This window comes from Malus domestica, chromosome 17 (genome assembly GCF_042453785.1).
Source record: "Malus domestica chromosome 17, GDT2T_hap1".
In the NCBI taxonomy this organism is placed as follows: domain Eukaryota; kingdom Viridiplantae; phylum Streptophyta; class Magnoliopsida; order Rosales; family Rosaceae; genus Malus; species Malus domestica.
The window spans coordinates 26,499,344-26,518,594 of record NC_091677.1 but is presented as its reverse complement, the minus strand read 5'-3'; the positions used below and the strand labels follow the sequence as shown (position 1 = coordinate 26,518,594).

General features: G+C 38.0%; 2 protein-coding genes across 7 annotated transcripts; both read right to left on the bottom strand.

Annotated features, from left to right (window-relative positions):
• Positions 1-1,966: 1,966 nt before the first annotated feature.
• LOC103436161 (U-box domain-containing protein 52-like) lies at positions 1,967-6,294 on the bottom strand. The gene is made up of 9 exons (XM_070816713.1): positions 5,891-6,294; positions 5,293-5,396; positions 5,072-5,193; positions 4,768-4,985; positions 4,570-4,666; positions 4,158-4,458; positions 3,950-4,051; positions 2,500-3,684; positions 1,967-2,373 (listed from the first exon to the last, which is right to left on the bottom strand). Exons 1-9 carry the CDS (start codon positions 6,060-6,062, stop codon positions 2,287-2,289), a joined length of 2,388 nt encoding a protein of 795 aa, XP_070672814.1. The 5' UTR covers positions 6,063-6,294; the 3' UTR covers positions 1,967-2,286.
• Positions 6,295-7,756: 1,462 nt separating this feature from the next.
• On the bottom strand, positions 7,757-18,956 carry LOC103436078 (protein REDUCED CHLOROPLAST COVERAGE 3). 6 transcript variants are annotated; one of them, XM_070816711.1, is made up of 25 exons: positions 18,832-18,948; positions 18,497-18,628; positions 18,091-18,149; positions 17,863-17,955; positions 17,626-17,698; positions 16,432-16,758; positions 16,126-16,190; positions 14,010-14,141; positions 13,822-13,863; positions 13,214-13,717; positions 12,939-13,093; positions 12,294-12,765; positions 12,063-12,125; positions 11,876-11,977; positions 11,455-11,748; positions 11,285-11,377; positions 11,089-11,190; positions 10,914-11,018; positions 10,685-10,818; positions 10,413-10,596; positions 10,149-10,280; positions 9,866-9,978; positions 9,699-9,780; positions 9,137-9,550; positions 7,757-9,057 (listed from the first exon to the last, which is right to left on the bottom strand). In XM_070816711.1, the coding sequence occupies exons 2-25, from the start codon at positions 18,561-18,563 to the stop codon at positions 9,013-9,015; spliced, it is 3,852 nt and encodes a 1,283-aa protein (XP_070672812.1). In that variant the 5' UTR covers positions 18,564-18,628; positions 18,832-18,948; the 3' UTR covers positions 7,757-9,012. The 6 variants fall into 6 exon arrangements, with proteins under 6 accessions (XP_070672812.1, XP_070672813.1, XP_008372710.1 ...); XM_070816712.1 differs by having other exon boundaries at positions 7,757-8,997; XM_008374488.4 differs by having other exon boundaries at positions 7,757-9,550; positions 18,832-18,956.
• Positions 18,957-19,251: the final 295 nt, after the last annotated feature.

Here is a 19,251-nt window from a genome sequence, read left to right as displayed (position 1 = left end):
TATCTATTTTGGTTTCTATTTTGTCTAATTGTTTTCCTATGGTGTGTAGACTTTGGTTTGTAACATTGTTTTGTTCAATAACTGGCTTGACTCTTGCATCTTCTTTTGGAAGTTTGAAAGGAGTGGCTGATACTTGTGTGTTTGCAATTGTAATTAAAATTGTTTCTTGTGGAGGGTGACTAGAAGAGACTATAGTTTTGTCTTCTTTAATCCAATTTTTTTTGGTGATGACTTCTATCTTCTTTTCAGACTCGTAATATTTTTCAACGAAATCGAAGAAAAATACTTCAAATCTATGTTTTTTCATGAAATTAGTCCATTTATTGTAAATGTCCAATTTTTTGTTCTTTTGTATATTTATTTCGAAAAATATTTCTTTTGGGAATATTTTTTGTTGCTTTGATGTCAGCATTGAGTTTCTTCCATCGAATTTTGAATGGTTTATTTAGTACGAGTAATTGGTGGTTAATTTGACTTGCTTCGAAGTCGGATTATGTTGGAGAGGTTTGTTCTCCTTGGTTATGAGTGTTAGGCTGGTATCGTGGGTGAGTTACCTAAGAGATTGTTTCTAACGATTTTAATTTGATGTTGATCAAATCATTAATTAATTCTTGCTGGGTGACTGCTGAGCTAGTTTCTACAGCTTTTAATTTTCTATTGATTAAATTTTGATCTCAATCCACCATATCGGCTGATGTGGATCCAGAAAAAAGAATTCCTACTTGGTTCTAGAGATTTGTGTGACTGGGCTAACTCATGTAAGTGAACACTAGATTTTCTGGTTGGACGGTCAAAGTTGATTTTAACTGTTTCGTCAAAATATTGTTCTATATTGTCTAGGTTGATTAAACTATTTTGAATACTAACTGGTTTGTTTTCATTGATCAAGCATCAATCTGAAGGTAGACTAATATTTGACCACCTAATGGTCCTGAGTATTTTAATGTTGGCATTTTCTTGATTGGTTTGTATCAAGAGTGTGTGGTCTCGAGGACTTTTAACTAAGGCTTGGAAGTTCATGTTTGTTCCTGTGACTTTGTAGTAAACTCTGAAAATTACAGCTAATGGTTAGACTCCTTCAAGGACGTGGTACCTTGAAGTTTTTATGTTTAATGTGAGTGCTTTCAGCATGTGGGGGTCTGAAAGACTTATTGTGAGATCTGGGAAGCAATCAAAATGAATTGGTCCATTGTAAAGACTTGACTCAATCATTCCAAGAATATTATCACTGAAGTCAGTGAATCTTGCATCTCGGAGACATAACAAAATAGAGGTATTGATGCCTCTTCTTGTTAAGGGCTTGACTGCTATTTGGACTAGACCTATGTGAATGTAATTGTAATCATCTTTTCTATGAGTTCTGATTTGTTCTGGTGTGAATAATTGACAAGTTTCATGTTCTTTACTAAGAGGATAAGCTTTTTCAACTGTTTTGACGTGGTGTTCACTTCCAAAAGAGCCTACTGACCATTTCTTTTTGTAAATGTTTTTACTAGAAACCTTGGGGATATTCCAATCTCCAAAGTCGACACTGTCATCCATTTGAAATTCTAATTTTTGTTCTTCATTTACTATGTCTGGAATTCTACTTAAACTGGTTCTGGAGCTAGTGCTGGTAGTGGAATTAGATCTAAATAATCTACTTATATTGTTTAAAATGCAGGTTTTCAATATGCAGAAAATCTTACTAGCTATTACCTTCCTTGCGTATTTGCTAAGCTCCCTCTCCGCTCATGCCAATCCTATGAACTTATTGTTTGGAACACGCCTTACTGTTTGGGTTGAGAGTAAACAATCATACTTAGAAGGTTAACAAATAAGATAAGCTGTAAATGAAAACTGAATAATGACCAAATGTAGTGATTAAAAATATGATAACTCAATTACTACCACTCACTTGGCTCTGATACCAAATGAGGCGGAACTAATAAAAACCCTATATATATAGGGTTTTTGACACCCATTTGTTCAAGGGAATCCTAAAATAATTACAATAAAAGAATAATATTTTTATAATCACCGAGAAGATTTCTGATCAACTAAATCTATTGTAACACATGCGCTTCCGAAAAAGAAATCATTTAACTCTTATTGCACAACTGATTTCTCTTCCATAAACAAGTTTTGCGCAGGTTCAACAACTTAACTACTATTACTGTACTAACAAATTCTTGAACAATAATCCGATTATTCAGCTGACTTTTCCAATTAATTGGAGATATGAAAACAAGGTTAGCTTCAAGAAAGTGGGAACTGCTTTGAGTTTTATATTAGACCCGAGAATAATCATCTCCCGGGATAAGAAGATGTGCTCGATTGACTCATTGAGCTCTCATATCCGGATCGCGTTATATTGGCGTCACTTATCACATCCTGCAAATAAATAAATGTTGAGAAACAGAAAACAATGGTATTATGATGCTTGCCTTGCAAGAATATATATGACTGGTATGTGCAGTTAATGCAAGTGCAGTGCTAGTTCTACGTTATGAAACTCACTTGTCTTGTGGAACTGAGGCCTTGTTTTGCTGCTAATACTTCACCGCCACCAAACATGGCGCAGTTCAAGCTATCTTGAGCAAGTTCTCTCAATCTGTTAAGCTCGGGTAGAACAACCTTCCCGAGGTCCGGTCTGTCTCTTCGCCTCATTTCAGCACACTGCAAAGCTACCTTAGCAAACTTCATTGTTTCCTCAACAGGCCAATCAGGAACAGCAGGATCAAGAACGTCGAGGAAAGTCCCACTCTCAATAGCATGCTCAACATGACGAGTCAAACCCATTGGTGGCCTGGCAGTTATTAGTTGTAGAAGCATGACCCCAAGTGAGTAGACATCAGATTTTACTCCAAGCATTCCCGTTTGCTGGTACTCTGGGTCGATATAACAGAATGTTCCGGCCGTTGATGTCATGTGATACTGAGTGACAGAGTCGGCTACTGATGGAGGGACGAGCCTGGCTAAACCTACATCACTAATCTTGCTCACAAAGTTATAGTCTAGCAAAATGTTGTCCGGCTTTAGGTCTCGGTGAACAATGGGCTCTGGCTTGGTCTGATGAAGGAACAAAAGCCCTGTCCCAATTTCGGCAGCAATTCTGAACCTTATCTGCCAAGGAATAACTGGGGTGTTGCCTCGCCGGAAGAGACGGTCTTCTAAGCTCCCATTGGCCATGTACTCATAGACCAGGCAGCCATACTCTGGACATGCTCCAAGAAGCAGAACCATGTTTGGATGCCTTATGCAGCTCAGTACTTCAACCTCTTGCTTGAACTGCGACTGTCCTTGTGCTGCGTCTGGACGTAAAACTTTTATTGCCACCGGTGTGTGGTCCAGTTCACCTCTATATACCGGCCCATAGCCTCCTTCTCCAATCTTGAAACCCTCCGAAAAAGCATATGTTGCCGCTTCAATCTCCTCGATTGTGTATTTCCTGTACCTGAGCTCATATGCTCTTGGATCTATTGACTTCTTCCTCTGTTCAACTTCTTTGAGGGCTTTCAATTCTGCATTCCTTCTTTTCCGCGATTCCAGTTCAGCAACCCGTTGAGCCACTTCTGCTGCCTCAATGGCAGCTCTACATTTTGCTTTCTCCTTTTCTACAAGTTCCCTTGCAGCTTCCTCAGCTAGTCGTGCCTCTTCTAATCGCATTTCTTCTTCCCGTTTCCATCGGTTAACTTCTGTTGCCTGTACGGTGATATGTCAACAGAACTTGTACTCAAACAGGTGTTCTAAACCAAGATATCTATTTCATATTGGACTCGTTTCTTTATGCAGGATCCAAGTATATGTATTTTATATTTTAATTTCTAGTGTTTCAAGTCACAAATAACTAGCACTTTTCAAAACGTATAACCTTATATGTTGAGTGTCCGTCGTGCGTGCATGTGTGTGTGAGAGAGAGAGAGAGAGAGAGAGATCAAAAAGACCGAATCACATTTCGTGTCCATACCTTATGTTTTGCTGTGACTGCCTCCTTGCAGGCTGTGGCGTACATTTCCCTTGTTTGTTTGAGCTCCAGCATGAGCCGCCTCATTTCAGCTTCCACATCATCCTGTTATTTTCAGGGAAATTAAATTATTAATACTCTCGCCTATATCTTCATGTATACAGATTATTGTGATAAATGTGCGTGAAAATCACTCATAATTAATGATGACCTGCTGTGATGATGGCCATGAGTTTCCACTTTCGAAAGAGGATGATGAGAAATCGCGCTGTGGAGAGCTCATGTCAATAAATTTTGTTCCAGAATAAGACGCCGTAGAAGTAGAGCTTCTGCTGTCAAATTCGGAGTTCATTGACAATCTAGAGACCATTCCTGGTGACATGGTATCATAGGATAAATTAGCAGACACGCGTTCCATGCTTGGCAATCCAATGCGGACAAATGATATATCACTGCCTGGTGGGAGCTCATACGTTTTGTTCATTGCATTTCTTCCTCTACTGAATGGTGACCTGAATCATATTTATTTAGTTTTATATAACTTTAATGATTAAGTTTTTGAGCATCACTAACTAAACATGTACGAAACTTCTCCCCCAAGTCATCAATGTATCAGAGCTTACATGATTTCTTCTTCTTTTGGCTCGCTACGTTGTGGATAATGTGGCCTTTCCGGTAGATACTGTGTCCTTTCGGTTGGATACCGTGGTGATTCTGGGGCTGCATAAATCAAAGAAACTTGAGTGACTAGTAGTGACAAAATTAAGCATTCTTCTTAGGTATTAATTAAGAATGCATGCTGTAGAATAGCAGAAACAAACCTCTAGGTTTAGGGTTGTAGATCACGATTTGTGCGTTATTTTCTTCCGAAGCTGTGCTGATTTGGTGCTCTATTTGCTTAGCTGGTGGCGGAGCTCTTTGGGGTACCGAAATGGTAGCAGATTTGACAAATGAAATCTTTGATTTACCAATGACGTACACTGTGCAAAAGTTGGGTGCCCTTTTTGACACGGTGCTTGGAACGTCTGTGGTCATGAACCTTTTGTGAAACAAGATTTTTGAGGTAATGTTAGAACAGAAGATGCAACAATGATAAGAAATAATTAAGAGTAAATAATCTCTTACCTCAAAAGGTGACCTTTTGATGGTGTCCCAAGAACCAAAACCTCAAATAAATTAATGGCAACATAGTTTACGAGTGCTCTAGAAATATCAGTGTCTTCAATTATAATTTCCTTGCATTTTATCTGCAGATGAAAAATCAAAACATAATAATTAAGGAGATGAAATTCTGACGTGAAGGAAAAAAATCTAATGAGGTGCAGTAATTAAAAAGCATGACTTACAGCCTTTTTAGTGCAATAGCAACGAAATGGAAGAAATAGTTCCTTGGCTTCATTATCAGATGGATTGTGGTACACCTTTCCAGCCTCCTCCTTCGATTGCATAGCTACGTAAACCATAATACAAGAACATCAGAAGAAAAGTAAACTATATTAATTTAGACTTTTCGATTGTTAACTTTTAATAAACATTTTTCCTTCATTAAACCAGGTGCTATATATATAAATACATATATATGCGATATTTAGACGAGGGGAATCGAACTCTGAACCTAGCAGGAGAGCTATAAACCCCGTGAATGTTAAACAGAATTTTGATTGTGGTCAATACGTATACAAAATGATCAATACAACTACTCTCAGGTTTAATGAACCAAAAAATTCTAGCAAAGAACGATGATAACATGATTGCGCATGCTGCAAATTAGCTATTAGTTTAGCGATATTTATATTCGCAATGTTTGGATTAGCTAACGTCAGCCCTCTCAGTTGATCGAAAAATAGAAAATATAAAAAAATCATGCATGCATATGTGTGTGTGTGTGTGTGTGTGTGAGAGAGAGAGAGAGAGAGAGAGAGAGAGAGAGAGAGAGAGATTTACTTTGGTTGGAACCTGCAGTTTGCTTGACATGGAGCAATGTGAGAGATTGGCCTCTGGAAAGAAGATTATCAACAGTCCATTTGATTGCATATTGGCTTCCCTTGTCCTTGTCTATTGCCACTGCCACTGACTCTTCTTTCTTATTTCCTCCTGCTTTCCCTCTAACTCCCATTTCTCTCTGAAACTTTCTTTCTATCAATTAAATTATAGTAATTCAAAACAAAACCCTAATTCCTCAAAGAAATTAAGCACTGTAAACAGCTGCTAGTGCTGCTAATCACAATGAAGAGCCTCTTATAATATTTTCGTTGGAGCAGCTTCGGTTTAAGCCAAACAAAAGTCAATTGTGATAGAGGAGATTTTCTCACAGGTGTTTAGTTACTTGTGTTAATTAGGACGAGAAAAGAGAGAGTTGGTTGCTTTCTGTTACGCAAGAGTTTGAAAATTGTTTTAATTAACCATCTTTTTTAATTAACCATCTTCTCTTGGTCTCTAAATTAAGCTAATCCATTATAAGCTGACTGATCTATTCAACGCAAATCAACTCTCTAATTATTGAATATGTCCTTTTTCCAATTTTAGCTAATTTTGTTCTAGAGTTCTTGAGCCTAACCGACCACCACGCCGTCCAAATGCTCTTTATTTATTTATTTACTTACTTACGTCCGTCTCCATTTGTAACAATCATCAGAAAATAAAATCTAAAAATTAAGGAAATATTCTTTCGTTTGGTTCTTCACCGTATTCGGTTGTGATGATCATTATACAAACAATATTACTGCCCTTACAAATAATGTTTATCTGCTGCATAAACAGTGAACAGAATGGGACGTTGGCATGGGGTGGATTATAGTTTGGACGGTTTAGGGTTGGGTCCGTAGAATACAGTCTCTTATGGTAGTTACATGCTTTCGGAACAAAAAGTATATAACATGGTGCATCTGAACAATGTAAATGCGTTGGAATTGAGTTGGAAAGGCTGAGATGTGGTGTCGAAGAAGAGTCTGTTGTTCATCATGCTTTGCGTAAATGTTCCTTTGCCCAGGTCCCGTTAAGAATATACTGGTGGCATGGTTTGGAAATTTCATTTCAAGAATGGTTGCTGTAGCTGTATGAAATGGAAGGGATGGATGTTGGTATATATGGTGATGACGTCTCTGTGGGCAATATGGAAAGAGAGGAACTCGCTGCTATGGGAGGGTCGAAGAGATAGCCCTGTGGAGGCTATGGCGAAGGTGAGCAGCTGGTACCATGAATTCCGGCAAGCTTGGTGTTCTGCTGCTCTCCTTCTCGACGTCCGATCCAGTAGCGGTGTTTAGCTCCAGGTAAACGATGGTTCAAATTTAATGTGGACGGTGCAATTAGGTTGCTGCGGCTTGGCGGAAGGCTAGGATTTCTTCTGCAGCGCAGGTGGAGTTATTTGCGTTAACAGCTGGGTTGTAGCTTGTTATCGTTCTGGGGCTGTCATGAGTGGTAATTGATGAAGAAAGTTGAGGTTCTACCGTAAAATCAATTGGCAATATGGAGACTTGTCCAACCTCTTATCACCGGTCCTCACAATTGAAAGCTATTCTTCAACCTCAATTGCAGCCGCAAGAGTAACGTTATGGATTGATCTGACCTTGTTGTAATGGGGTTGCCGATCATCTAACTCAGTTTGCAGTAACGATTGGTGATGCATTAATTAGTTTGGACTGAGAGTCCTCCTAACGTTATTCAGGATGTTCTCCTTCAAGCGTACATTCGTATTTGAGTTTGAAGTTGCATTGAAAATGTCTCTTAAAAATAAATAAATAAAATCAGCTCATCATCTCCATTACTTATCATTAGGAAAATTATGATACAATGATACCACCGGCACCGAACTTGAGAACGAACAGACTTTTATTCATCAAACTGAAAAAATAGGAAACAAAACATAAACTCGAGAACTGATTGCGACAACAAAAGAACCTTGTTTTCTCTTCAAAAAAATTGAGAAACTTTTTACATTATGATGCGTTATGTGAGGGACTTGAGGAGGACAGAACGATGCTTATTGGTACGTCGTTTTCAGGTTTATGATCTGTATATTCAATGAACAGAAGCCGAGATAGATTGCTGATTGTACAACCCCGCTACCCCGCTTCTCAGCTGCCGGCTTCTTCTCCTGTTCGTCACAAGTGTAAATCCTTCAGCGTCCCCCCCTTCCTTACTCTTTACATCCGTTACTGTTGGTTGCTCCGAGCCACCGGATTCAGAAACCAAGTCCCTCTTTCCTTCATCTCCATAGTGAATTTTTATTATCGCACTGTCATCTTCAATGGCATCTGATTGATTCCCTTGCTTACTTTCATTTGCAGGATCCTTGTTCTGCTGCACGGATTTTACTATGAAGCTGAGCAACATCTGCCTTGCAAGCTCGGATTTCTCAGAATCGGAGATGCTCTTTCTCAAGATACCATCTTCAGCTTTGCTACTGGAAATTTCTTGTCGTTCCTCCTCTGCAGCCCCACTAACTTCAAGCGAAGGATTTGATTCAGTTGCAACATATGCACATTCGTCTAGAGTATCCACATGCCAAGTTTTCCCGGGAACAAACTCAGGAGCATGCGGGTTCATGATTCTTGGAGGACCAGAACCCCCTCTTTCTGTAACAGATCTTTGAAATTTCTGAACACCTTGTCTCAAGCGGAAGGAATAATTGGTTTTGTAATACAGTGACGACCGAGGACCACAAGGAACTCTAGCAGCTACTGGGGGAAGCACTGGCGCTGAAAGCATTACTTGACTGTCTCTCACATCGTATAGACTTGTAACAGCAACCGGATTTAGAGGAAGAGTAGTTGTTAGTGGTCTTGGATTGTAAGGTTCAGCAGCTGCTGAAAGCTTACTTCCATTTTTTTCTCCCGACCTTTCCTCTACAATTTCAGGGCCTGTATCTTCTGATTGGGATGCACTTGCAAGACCTGTTCCTTCCTCCCCGTCATTTGGAATCACTTCAACCGCAGAGTTACCTATGCTTTCCTCAAATTTCAAAGTCTCAGCGGGAGTATTGCATGTCTCGGCTTCAGCATTTTCCACACTTAAGCTTTCAACTTTATCGTGCAGTGACCTTAGAACCGTACCTGGAGGTGCCAAAGCTACTTCTTTGTAAGATACAGATTTCGAAGCCAAATTCGTAGTTGCTGGAATAGAGGGGACTTTAGAAACAGAAATTTTGGACTGAAGTTTAACTGAATCTTCTCCTGCACTCAGAGTACGAACCTTTGACTGCTTTGGTGAATACAAATCACTCGGAAAACTCTTAGGAGCTGAAGTCCGTGGTGGAGAAATGACATCCCTCCGGTATTTGCTTTCTCTAAAATTTGAATATTCACTCTCTGGCCTTCTTCGACCAAACTTCCGGCCAGTAGCAGTACTTCCAGACCGACCCTTCGAATTAGCTTCTTGCCAGCCTTCATCTGAAGTTGTTTCTTCAACAGTTATGCTCGTAACTGACAAACCTTTTGTAGAAATATCACCCTTCTCCTCCAGGTCCTGATGAACGGATCTGTCCTCAACTGCATCAGTTTTATCATCTATCAAAATTGTAGTGTTCTCCACGCCATGATTTGGCAAGTCATCATAAGCTATTGCATTTTGGTGTGCCGGAGGGATATTATCACTCGACTGATGTACCTGAAAATACGGAGAAACAATGTAAGCATATCAAATGTGGAAGATAAACTTATATCATTTTACAGTAACATCAATATTTATGCCTAAATTTTGGGCTAGCATTAGGATCAGAGATGAATGCAGACAGTAAAAGAAAATACGTATCCACCTTTGTGCGGCGCTGCTTCCTATGTGCATCATTTACTTTCGAATCTTGATCAGGAGTAATGAAATCTAGGAGATCTGATACACTGCACAGGAGGAAAAAGTAGTTAGCACCCAACCGTGTTATCATATAATTTGGAACAAAGTAATTTGGGAATACCATATTAATACCTAAGGTGACCTTTGCTTGCAATTAACGCATCTGGCTTCGGAAATCCATTTCGGGCTGCTTCTTGCTGCTCCAGAGATTTAGATTCAAAATATTCAAGCCATGCAACTGCGTCCTGCTTAGGAATATATAACGAGTTAACATGTTGACTTTGCAACTTCAAAAAATGTCTAAGATAAGCCATGGTCACTTCATTTCTTGTAGTGAGTATCAGAGAAGGCCAATAGCACACGATGAATCAAATAAATCAAGTATAGACAGAAAAGTAAAGATTCTGTAGTCAACCTGAGTACGAAGATCATCCGGTCCAAGTTTGGCCTGAAGTATCTTAAGTGTTGTTTGCTCATGCTGCACACTGAGGGAATATGCTTCCATCAATGAGAGAGCTATGGCTATGGCATGATAGCTTGCAGCAGTCTAAAAGGGCACAAAGCAAACCATGTAAGAAGTTCAGCTTACGATAAATTAATATAATCAAGGTCTTTGCAGTAAAAGTAAAACAGAGATGCACGCAAGCGCACCCAGACAGAGAGAAAGAGAAAGAGAGACCTGTATATGATCTGCTCCTAACAGTCTCTGATTACACTTGAGAGCTTCGTGCAGGTATCTGAGAGCAACATGGACATTTCCCATGCCCTCTTCCATCATAGCCACATTAATGTATGTTGCAGCTGTGTTAGGGTGAGATAGACCACACGTAAAATGAAGAAGAAACAAAGCACGATTTACGTACCTAAACAAATACACAACGTTAAATCAGTAGTCAGAACCATAAAAGGCAGAGAGAGGAACAGATTTCAAAGAAATATGTTAGTACTTACTTCAAAGCCAATTCGATGTATTGAAGACGGTAATAGAAAACGGACAGATCCCCATAGCTTTTCATGGTATCTGGATGGTCAAGCCCAAGTTCCCTTTCGTTTATAGCCAGAGCCTTCTGCTGATAAATGGTCGCCTAAACAATGGATAGAAAAGCAAAAGTTGTAAGAACAATATATAGAAAAGCCGGAGAAAAATATGTGTGATTCGTAATAGTGAAGAGAGTAATACCTGATTGAAATCACCGGTGTGGTAAAGAACTACTGCTACAAGGCTGTAAGCACTTGCTGTAACTCGATGATAAGGACCGCAAACAGCTATCATCTTTGCTAGTGCCTTCAAATGCAAGACGGAATCAGTACCAGGAAAGGGATGGCATAATTTCTCATTAATATAGAGGTGGTACCTTTGTTCCAAAATTAACAGCGTCCTCTAGCTTTCCTTTATCAAGAGCAATTTTAGATGACTCCAACAAATTTCGCCCATCGGCTGAAGAGCACGTTACATGCTGTCAAAGAAGAAATAAAAATAATGAACTGATAAATATTAGAAATCCACCAAAGCTAGGGTAAAAACAAAGGGACTAATGAACAGAATAACACCTTACACACTGGAACCATGCTAATAATGTCGTATTTGCTGAAAGGGTTTTGGAAATCCATGTCATAATCTTTTGGGGCCAACTCTAGACCAACCTGGAAAATGGGAACGTAAAGATTATGGTTGTTCTTTGATTAATATCAGTGACCTTCACAAGCCAAAATTAAAATACCTTATGACAAAGTCCTCGGAGAATTGATAACTTCCTCAAGTGCGGAAATTCATCTTTCAGTGTCCAACCAAATCTTTTGGATAGAAATAATCGTAACCATTGCAATCTGAGGGCGTCATCTTCCACCACAGAACCTCTGAGTAGAAAATTTAAGGTTGATGCTATTGCCGCAGATAAGTCAGTTATTTTGTCAACACGGGAAATGACTACTTCAAGCAAGTGCTTGAAAGCTCGAGTAACCATTTCATGGATACAAAGTGACCGTATATGAGGAAGATTCTCTGACAGTTCAACCTGAGCAGGAAAAGAATTATAAGCATAGACAAACTCAAATTTACTCGGGCACAGAGGCCAGTACAAAAACAAACAATAGTGAGAAAGCTTAAAAATAATGGGGTGGTGAGAGAGAGAGCTTCCATACCACACAACCCAAAGAGCGCATCTTCAGTCCCCTTAAATGCATGAAGTCTGTCAATGTGCGGCCATCAACTGGAGAAAGTTCAAGTGATCCGAAGTCTGTTACCTAATAAAGTAACAGAATTAGATCGTAAGCTATATACAGAAGACAGTTCTTCTGTGCTAAGGGCAAAGTGGAAAAAGAATATTACCAGCTTTGGCAAGGCAATTTCATCATAATATTTGTGTGCCATCTTGATAAGCTCATCTGCACACTGCCAGTGTCACAACAAGCAAAGCTTGAACTGTTACTCTCAATGACTCAAAAAACACAACTACACATCGTAAAAAAGTGGCAGTAACCTTTTTTTCTTTTTCGCAATGAATGGCACACAGTTTGTAAACAATTATAAATTTGAACAGTTAAAATAAGTCTAGCAAACCTTTAGGTGAAGATTGGTTCCCGTTTCTTTGAGGCGCAAAAAGGCTTCTTCTGAAATTAACTGTTTCAATTCTGGCTCATCATCGATATCTCCATTCTCTAGCTCTACTGTTCGGCTTTCACTAGAATCAATTTCTTCCTCGTCATATGTTCTGCTTTCTCCAATTGTTTTCTTTTCCCTCTTCTTCAAAAGTTTAAATTGCTTTCCCAGACCTTTCACAATCGGTTCAGCCTCTTTATCAGCCTTAGGACTATCAGAGTTGTTAACCGCAGCGGTTTCCTGCTTTTGTAAATGTTGCACCCAGCAAGAACCAAGCTCCCATCTGATAGATCTTTCCAAACTGGCAGGCTCATTTTCTAGATTTTTCAAGCTCTCTTTTATTACTTTCCGAACCAGACACGTAGAAGTTTCTAAACCATTCAAACTGGGAGCCAATGATTCAGTTTTAGACTTTTGAAGCAGAACCCTCAAGCTGTAGAAAAATTTACATTTGGTCAGTCGGTATACAGAAATAATATGCATGGTACTATATAGCATGAATCCATAAGAAGGATGAATAGCTTACTTCGAAAATAAATTCAACCGTTCTATAGGATAGAACTGCGGTGCAAAAATCTTAAAAAATTAAAAGCAAAAAGTTCAAACCTGTTAACATTGAGAGAATTAGCTCCTCCATCTGGTTGATCTTCAATATCAATATCTTTAGCCTCGCGGTTGCCATTCTTTATGTTACCGACAACTTTAATCGTTGCAGTATATCCACAGTGCCTTACATTGACTTCACCCAAGGACGAAGTATCCTGCAAAAGCATTTTGTTTCATCTCTTCATGCTAAATGCTAACCGCAGATATTGAAGAAAAATATGGTCCTTAACAATACAAAAAACTTTCAAGGATGGTCCGAATACATATATACTTACACGAACAACTACGCTCTCATCAGAAGTTAACCCCTTAAGTAAAAGCCTCTGCGCAGCCTCCTTGGTAGACAAATCAGAGTTTGACCATGCATCTGTTGTATCACGTTTTACAACAATGGACAAGTCTCCAATGTGATCCTCGAAAAGAACGGAGCCTTGAGAACATTTCAGTGTCTCCTTTGCATTCATATTGGAGTCTATTACACCGCGTATTGCTGAAGCAGCTTTAAGGACTGCAACGTCAATAAATCTACCATGAAGCAAAAATGCCTTCCGGTCTCGAATAACCCTCTCTTCTTCAGTTTTGCAAGGAAGGGAAGCCAGTATTGCAAAATCTGTAGCCCATGGTCGAAGATCATATTCGCCATTTCTTCCCTGGCCTCCACCATTTCCACCCCAATTTTCATCTTCGGTTGGCAGGGGTGGAAATTCCGATGGAGACTCAGCAACTGATGGAGGGACAAGCCATGTATTTGCTCGGAAACCATATGGAAGATCGCCAAACTAAACAAATACAGAAAGAGAAAAAAAGAACACGAATATTAAAGAATGAACTCAAACGTTACGCATTTCAACTCAAGTACATCGACACCAAAACCATTCCAAACCTTGTTATGTTCTACAAAAGCCTTCGTCAAGGATTCATATGCCTGCAAGTTAACAGATCATATCTAGTTAAACAGAAATCCAACCGTGCAAAAAATGCTGATGGGGACGATTCCAAAGATCTTCTAAGTATCTAAAAAACGTATGTTGCTAAGATGTTTTAAGTAAAAGAAAAAGTATAAGCTCGCACATTTGCAAAAGCTCTGCTGAACTGCTGCAGAAGATCCACGAGCGAGTGGCTTTGTAAAAACTGCTTTCCCACAGTGTAAAACCCTTTGACAGATGCAACAACTTGTACTTGCTTCCCATTGCAAATCTTAATCTGCATTCATTCATCACAGTTCAGAAAGGCAAAGCATTACCATAACAACTTTGTGAACAACTTGATGCCCGTAAAAGGACGACCTCAAGAAGCCAACAAGGCTCTCCACTTTTCAAGAGTCGGGGAACGTCTATGCTTTACCCTTGCTTTGCAAAGAGGTTATTTCCACGACTCGAATCCGTGACCTTTCAACAACTTTTCCGTTGCACCAAGGCTCTATCCCTATTTTTTTTATAGTTATTGTATTCAAGCGATATTCTAATATAAATTAAAATTCTAAATTAGGAAAATGGGTATTTAAACTTGGGTGGAGAGGGGAGCATACCGTTTTAGCCAATTTGGCTATGCTTAGGTCTATAATATATCCTTAATATTTAAAATAATTTTAATAATAGTTTTTAAGAGCTACAAAAAGTGTTGCAATATTTCAAGCTGCTTCTTTTCCTTATTCCAACTAATCTTAATTATTCCCTTTTCCAACTCTTGACCTCATCACCTTTTACACATGTTGTTGAAACTTGAAACCCAACCAAGCTATTGTCCTTTTCTTTTTAATTGAAATGAGAAATTCAAACTTGAACGTCTTTCGAGATGTGAGAAAGAAAATACCAATAACTAAATATCAAGAATAGGGTAACCGTTCTTAATCACTCAAGATTCAAATCTTTTCTAGTTTTTATTTTATTTTTTCGAAATAAAATATTTTCCTTATTCCAACTAATCTTAATTCTCTTTTCCTACTCTTGACCTCATCACCCACATGTTGTTGAAACTTGAGACCCACTTTTTAATCGAAATGAGAAATTCAAATTTGGACGTCTTTCAAGATTTGAGAAAGAAAATATCAATAGCTACACATCAAGAGTAGGGTAAGCGCTCTTAATCACTCGAGATTCAAATATTTTCTAGTTTTGAATTTATTTTCTTAAAAATAAAAAGGTCTTTGCAAGACATGTAGCAAATATTGTAATACTTGTTCAACCCCTATCTAACAGAGATTTAATATTTATTGTAAAAGATTTCAAAATCTTAGCCACCAAATAACCAAAAAAAGTATTATTTAATATTTATTCCCCAATATGTAGTCCAGGTGAGTTGGACCACTGCAGTAGCACATCCACAAACAAAATATTAAAAATGGCTGTCACACTATTAAATATGTACAATATTTTTCTCGTGCCTATGCCAAATCTATGTACAAAGGTGTACGCATTTACATTATAGGCACGTGGGGATCGTGTAACTATTTTAAATATAAAATAAATATATATAATTGAAGGTGATAAATTGAGGGTAATAAAATAGAAATTAACTTAGTTTTACCCAAATTGACTATATATTTGTTATAGGTTATTTATTTTTTTATACAAACGATTAAATTGTTGGTTGTTAAGAGGGAAGTGGATTGGTGGGTACCCGCATTAGGATGTATAAGCATAATTGTTTTTTAGTACTGTGATAAAGTTATACGTGTATTTATTAGAAGTGATTGACTAAACGGATTTTGTGAAGAAACAAATTTACAAAGTGTTCCAGAAATTGCCGTAAATACGCCATACTTTCACAATTTTTATGGAGCCAAGTCTCTCTGAAATACATTATTGACCAAGAAAAAAAAAACGAAAAATATAAAAATACTAACAAAAAAATCTAACTACCTACTAACAAAACTCTATTTGTCAACCAAAAGAGAGTGAAGATACCAAATTAACCATGTCAACAAAACCAAAGAAAAATAACCAAAATAAAAGTTGTGGGAAATTACACACAAAGTAACTTTATTGTTTATCTTCCAAGGTTTTCTCCCAAACAAAATAAGATTTTAGTGACAAGATAATTATTCAAAAACAGTCATCCTTTGAAGGCCGTCACAGAAAACCTTAACAATCATTTTATATTTTCTCTTTATAAATTATATTTTTCAAAATTTTAATAAGCACATGCATAGTACGTATAAAATTGCTAGCAGTAATAATGAAAATACCTGAATTTGAAAATAGTCACCATCGCGCCTCTCATGTACATCCTCCAAGTTGCATCTCTTCAAATCTACAGAACCATTAGATTAGAGGAGGAAAAATCAATACAAAAAATTGAATATTTTCCATGTTTTCTCGTGAACCAAGCATGAGAGCAATTGTCGGTGTATCGTATACACCGATACTATAATGTTTCGATTCAATCACGTATTGAACTTACGTAAATAATGCATTATTGGACCTAAACATTACGTGACGGTAAATTTGATAAAACTGATGATTGGAAATTGAATAAAAAATAAGAGACTCACGGAGAATTGGAGGGGAGAGGTGAGAGAAAGCGAAGAACTCATAGAAGTCGGAGAGCTTCGGCGTCGGATGAATGGCGACCATCCCTAGGCTCTCCGAGATCGCCGAAAAGGACGGTTCGGAATGCGGTGAAGTCGGACGGCCATCGCCCGCATCGGACGGAGATGGAGGGCCCGATGTCCTGGTCCGAGGCCTATTGCCGTTCTTCTTAGACTTGGAGTCCGGGTTAGTGGCGGACCGTTTGGGCTTGGCGAATCGGGTCGTGCAGGCCACCAGGTCCAGCAATCGCCGCACGTGAGCCTCAGCCTGGGCTTCATCGCTGTAGTCCTCTGAAAAATTGTAAATACTAAAAAAATGTAATCTGAAAAATAATAAAACATAAATTCCTCAAAATCGTTTGTTTGATTTATTTATTTTCTTCCAAAAAAAATAATTAATTACTTAAGCTACAAGTAATGCTAATTTTCCCTTTCCTTTTTTTAAAGGCCGTTTTTAAATATGGGTACACAAATTTACAATTTGAAACATGTTCCAACTTTAAAGAAAAAAAATTGACAAGATCAATAGTTCTAAGTTCGAGAAATTATTTTCACTCCTTTTTTCCATTTTTTACATTTAAATTGAATAAATAAATAAAAATCAAGAGGTAGATATAAAGGAGTGTGTTATTAAAAGGAAAATGTGAAAATTATTTTCCAACTACTTATATAGTCAGATGTCTAAGATAATAGCTAATCTTCAAAAAAATATATAACCTTTTTTTCTCATGTAGTCAGATGTCTAACATATTATGTTGTATATGTATCAAACGATTAAAACTATAAATTTCACAACATAACATATTAGACTATGATAACCAAACAATATCGGAAAAAAAAAAGGTAAGGAATAATAAAATATTGTATGACTCGAATTACTAGCTCCTCAACCCCCACGCAAAGATTGAAAATCTTGAGACCAATAAATTCAAAGTTCCGCTATTTTAGTTGGGAAGATCATCCTAAACTATCGCACACGTAGTCTTTATGTGACAATTAAGTTTTGGCTTTTTAGTAATATAAAAAACCTAAAACCCAAAATGGTAATTTCACTTAAAATAATGACAAAAGTGAGAATGGCAACAAAAATATTGGCGGTTGCCAGTGTGGTTTTGAGGCTGAAATTACTGGAATGGACACATTGGAGGATCCGCCTACCTTCAACCATTTTTAAAACACAAGGTTTCAGGCTAACGACTTCCACCTTTTCATTCAATTTTTTCCCCTTGACCTGCCAAAAAAACATAAACAAAAATTCATGTTGATTAATAAAACAGGATTAAAAAATCAGTCCCGTTCGTCTGAATTTCAATTGAACTCGGACGAATGGGACTGATATCATGAAAAGAGTTGTTGAAAAGGTAAAATAAATAATTAAATTTGAAAAAGGCTTACTTCATGAGAGAGGGAATAGTTTGTAAGATGGCATGTCTCCACATTTACAGCGAGTAATTTTCTCACATCAAGTATCTTGTCAGTGGAGATGCCCTTCATGTAAAAATAAAACCATCATTAGCCAATAGTTTGTTTATGTTTTACAATAATTCTGAAAAATAATGCTAATTTTGGTTCCAAATATGATATTTTTCAGAGAAAATGAATTAATTAAGAACAATTGAGCACCTTGAGAATGACTTGTGTGTCATATGGGGTAATGACAGTGATGTCAAGAACACTGGGAACTGCAAATTACAAAACATGAAAACACAATTAGTACATAAGCAGAGCTTAAGCGGGATTAAAATTTGTTGATTACAAACGATATTACTGCTCTAAGCTACAGACTAAAAGCGAAGAGAAGGAGAGTTTGAACCAGAATGCGTTGGATTGAAGAGAAACACCCTATCTACGAGAGAAATCTACCGTGATTACAAACGATATTACTGCTCTAAGCTACACACTAAAAGCGGAGAGAATGAGAGTTTGAACCAGAATGCGTTGGATTGAAGAGAAACACCCTATGTACGAGGGAAATCCACCGCTTACAGGTGTGATTAAAGTTGGACAAAAATGGAGAAATGAAATTTACCCTTCTCTTCTTTCTTCTTCTTGTCTGACTTGGACCTGTTCTTGCCTCTCCCTGACTTTGGTGCCATTGGACTGGATTCGATTCGATTCGATTCGATTCGCCGACGAATTGTAGGAAGTATTTGGAAGCAATCTGAGAAACCCAATTGAGAAACAACTTAAATTCCACGAAAGTTAACCAGAATCAGTATCACACTGAATAAAACAGAAGCTGAAAAGGCAGAGGAGGAAGAACTAAGAAAAAGGAAGATAAGTTTAGAGAGAGAGAGATAGAATACACACACACACACATATATATATATATATGTATATGTATATGTAGGAGATAGGGCTTACAATCTCTTTAGGATTTGCGAGCAATTGTGGCCTCACCTTCTGGCTAAAACAATTAACTTTCTCTCTCTACTCTGGCCCTGGGAGAGAGAAGGATGAATTGGCTTATAAGAACAGGGGGCAGGGGTAGGGATGGGAAGCCCCATGCACCAGAGAAGTAATACAGGGAGGTGAGAGAGTGACCGTTGAGTAGACGACACGTGGCACAGGATCGTGTGGCCGATTATTTTTGTTTTATCACGTGTTGGCACCTTAGATTTTCCCACCCGTCGAGGGGTAATATGGGAAAATAAAGAGGAGCGGTATTCACAGCATCTCTTGTTCCGGTCATGATTGAACATTTGAACCCTAATTTTTTGTCACAATTTCATGGTTTTTAGTTTTTGTATTTTGCTACAATTATTACAGTGCCCAGCTAAGTGT

Excerpts from the sequence above, each read along its gene's own strand:
- LOC103436078 (XM_008374488.4), bottom strand. The coding sequence starts at position 18,563 with ATGGCACCAAAGTCAGGGAGAGGCAAGAACAGGTCCAAGTCAGACAAG. Across the intron at positions 13,094-13,213 it reads ATGAGAGCGTAGTTGTTCGT|GATACTTCGTCCTTGGGTGA; the intron begins GTAAGTATATAT and ends ATGCTTTTGCAG. Across the intron at positions 11,749-11,875 it reads TGCGCTCTTTGGGTTGTGTG|GTTGAACTGTCAGAGAATCT; the intron begins GTATGGAAGCTC and ends TTTCCTGCTCAG.
- LOC103436161 (XM_070816713.1), bottom strand. The coding sequence starts at position 6,062 with ATGGGAGTTAGAGGGAAAGCAGGAGGAAATAAGAAAGAAGAGTCAGTG. Across the intron at positions 5,397-5,890 it reads AACTGCAGGTTCCAACCAAA|CTATGCAATCGAAGGAGGAG; the intron begins GTAAATCTCTCT and ends TGGTTTACGTAG. Across the intron at positions 2,374-2,499 it reads GCCTCAGTTCCACAAGACAA|GATGTGATAAGTGACGCCAA; the intron begins GTGAGTTTCATA and ends ATTTATTTGCAG.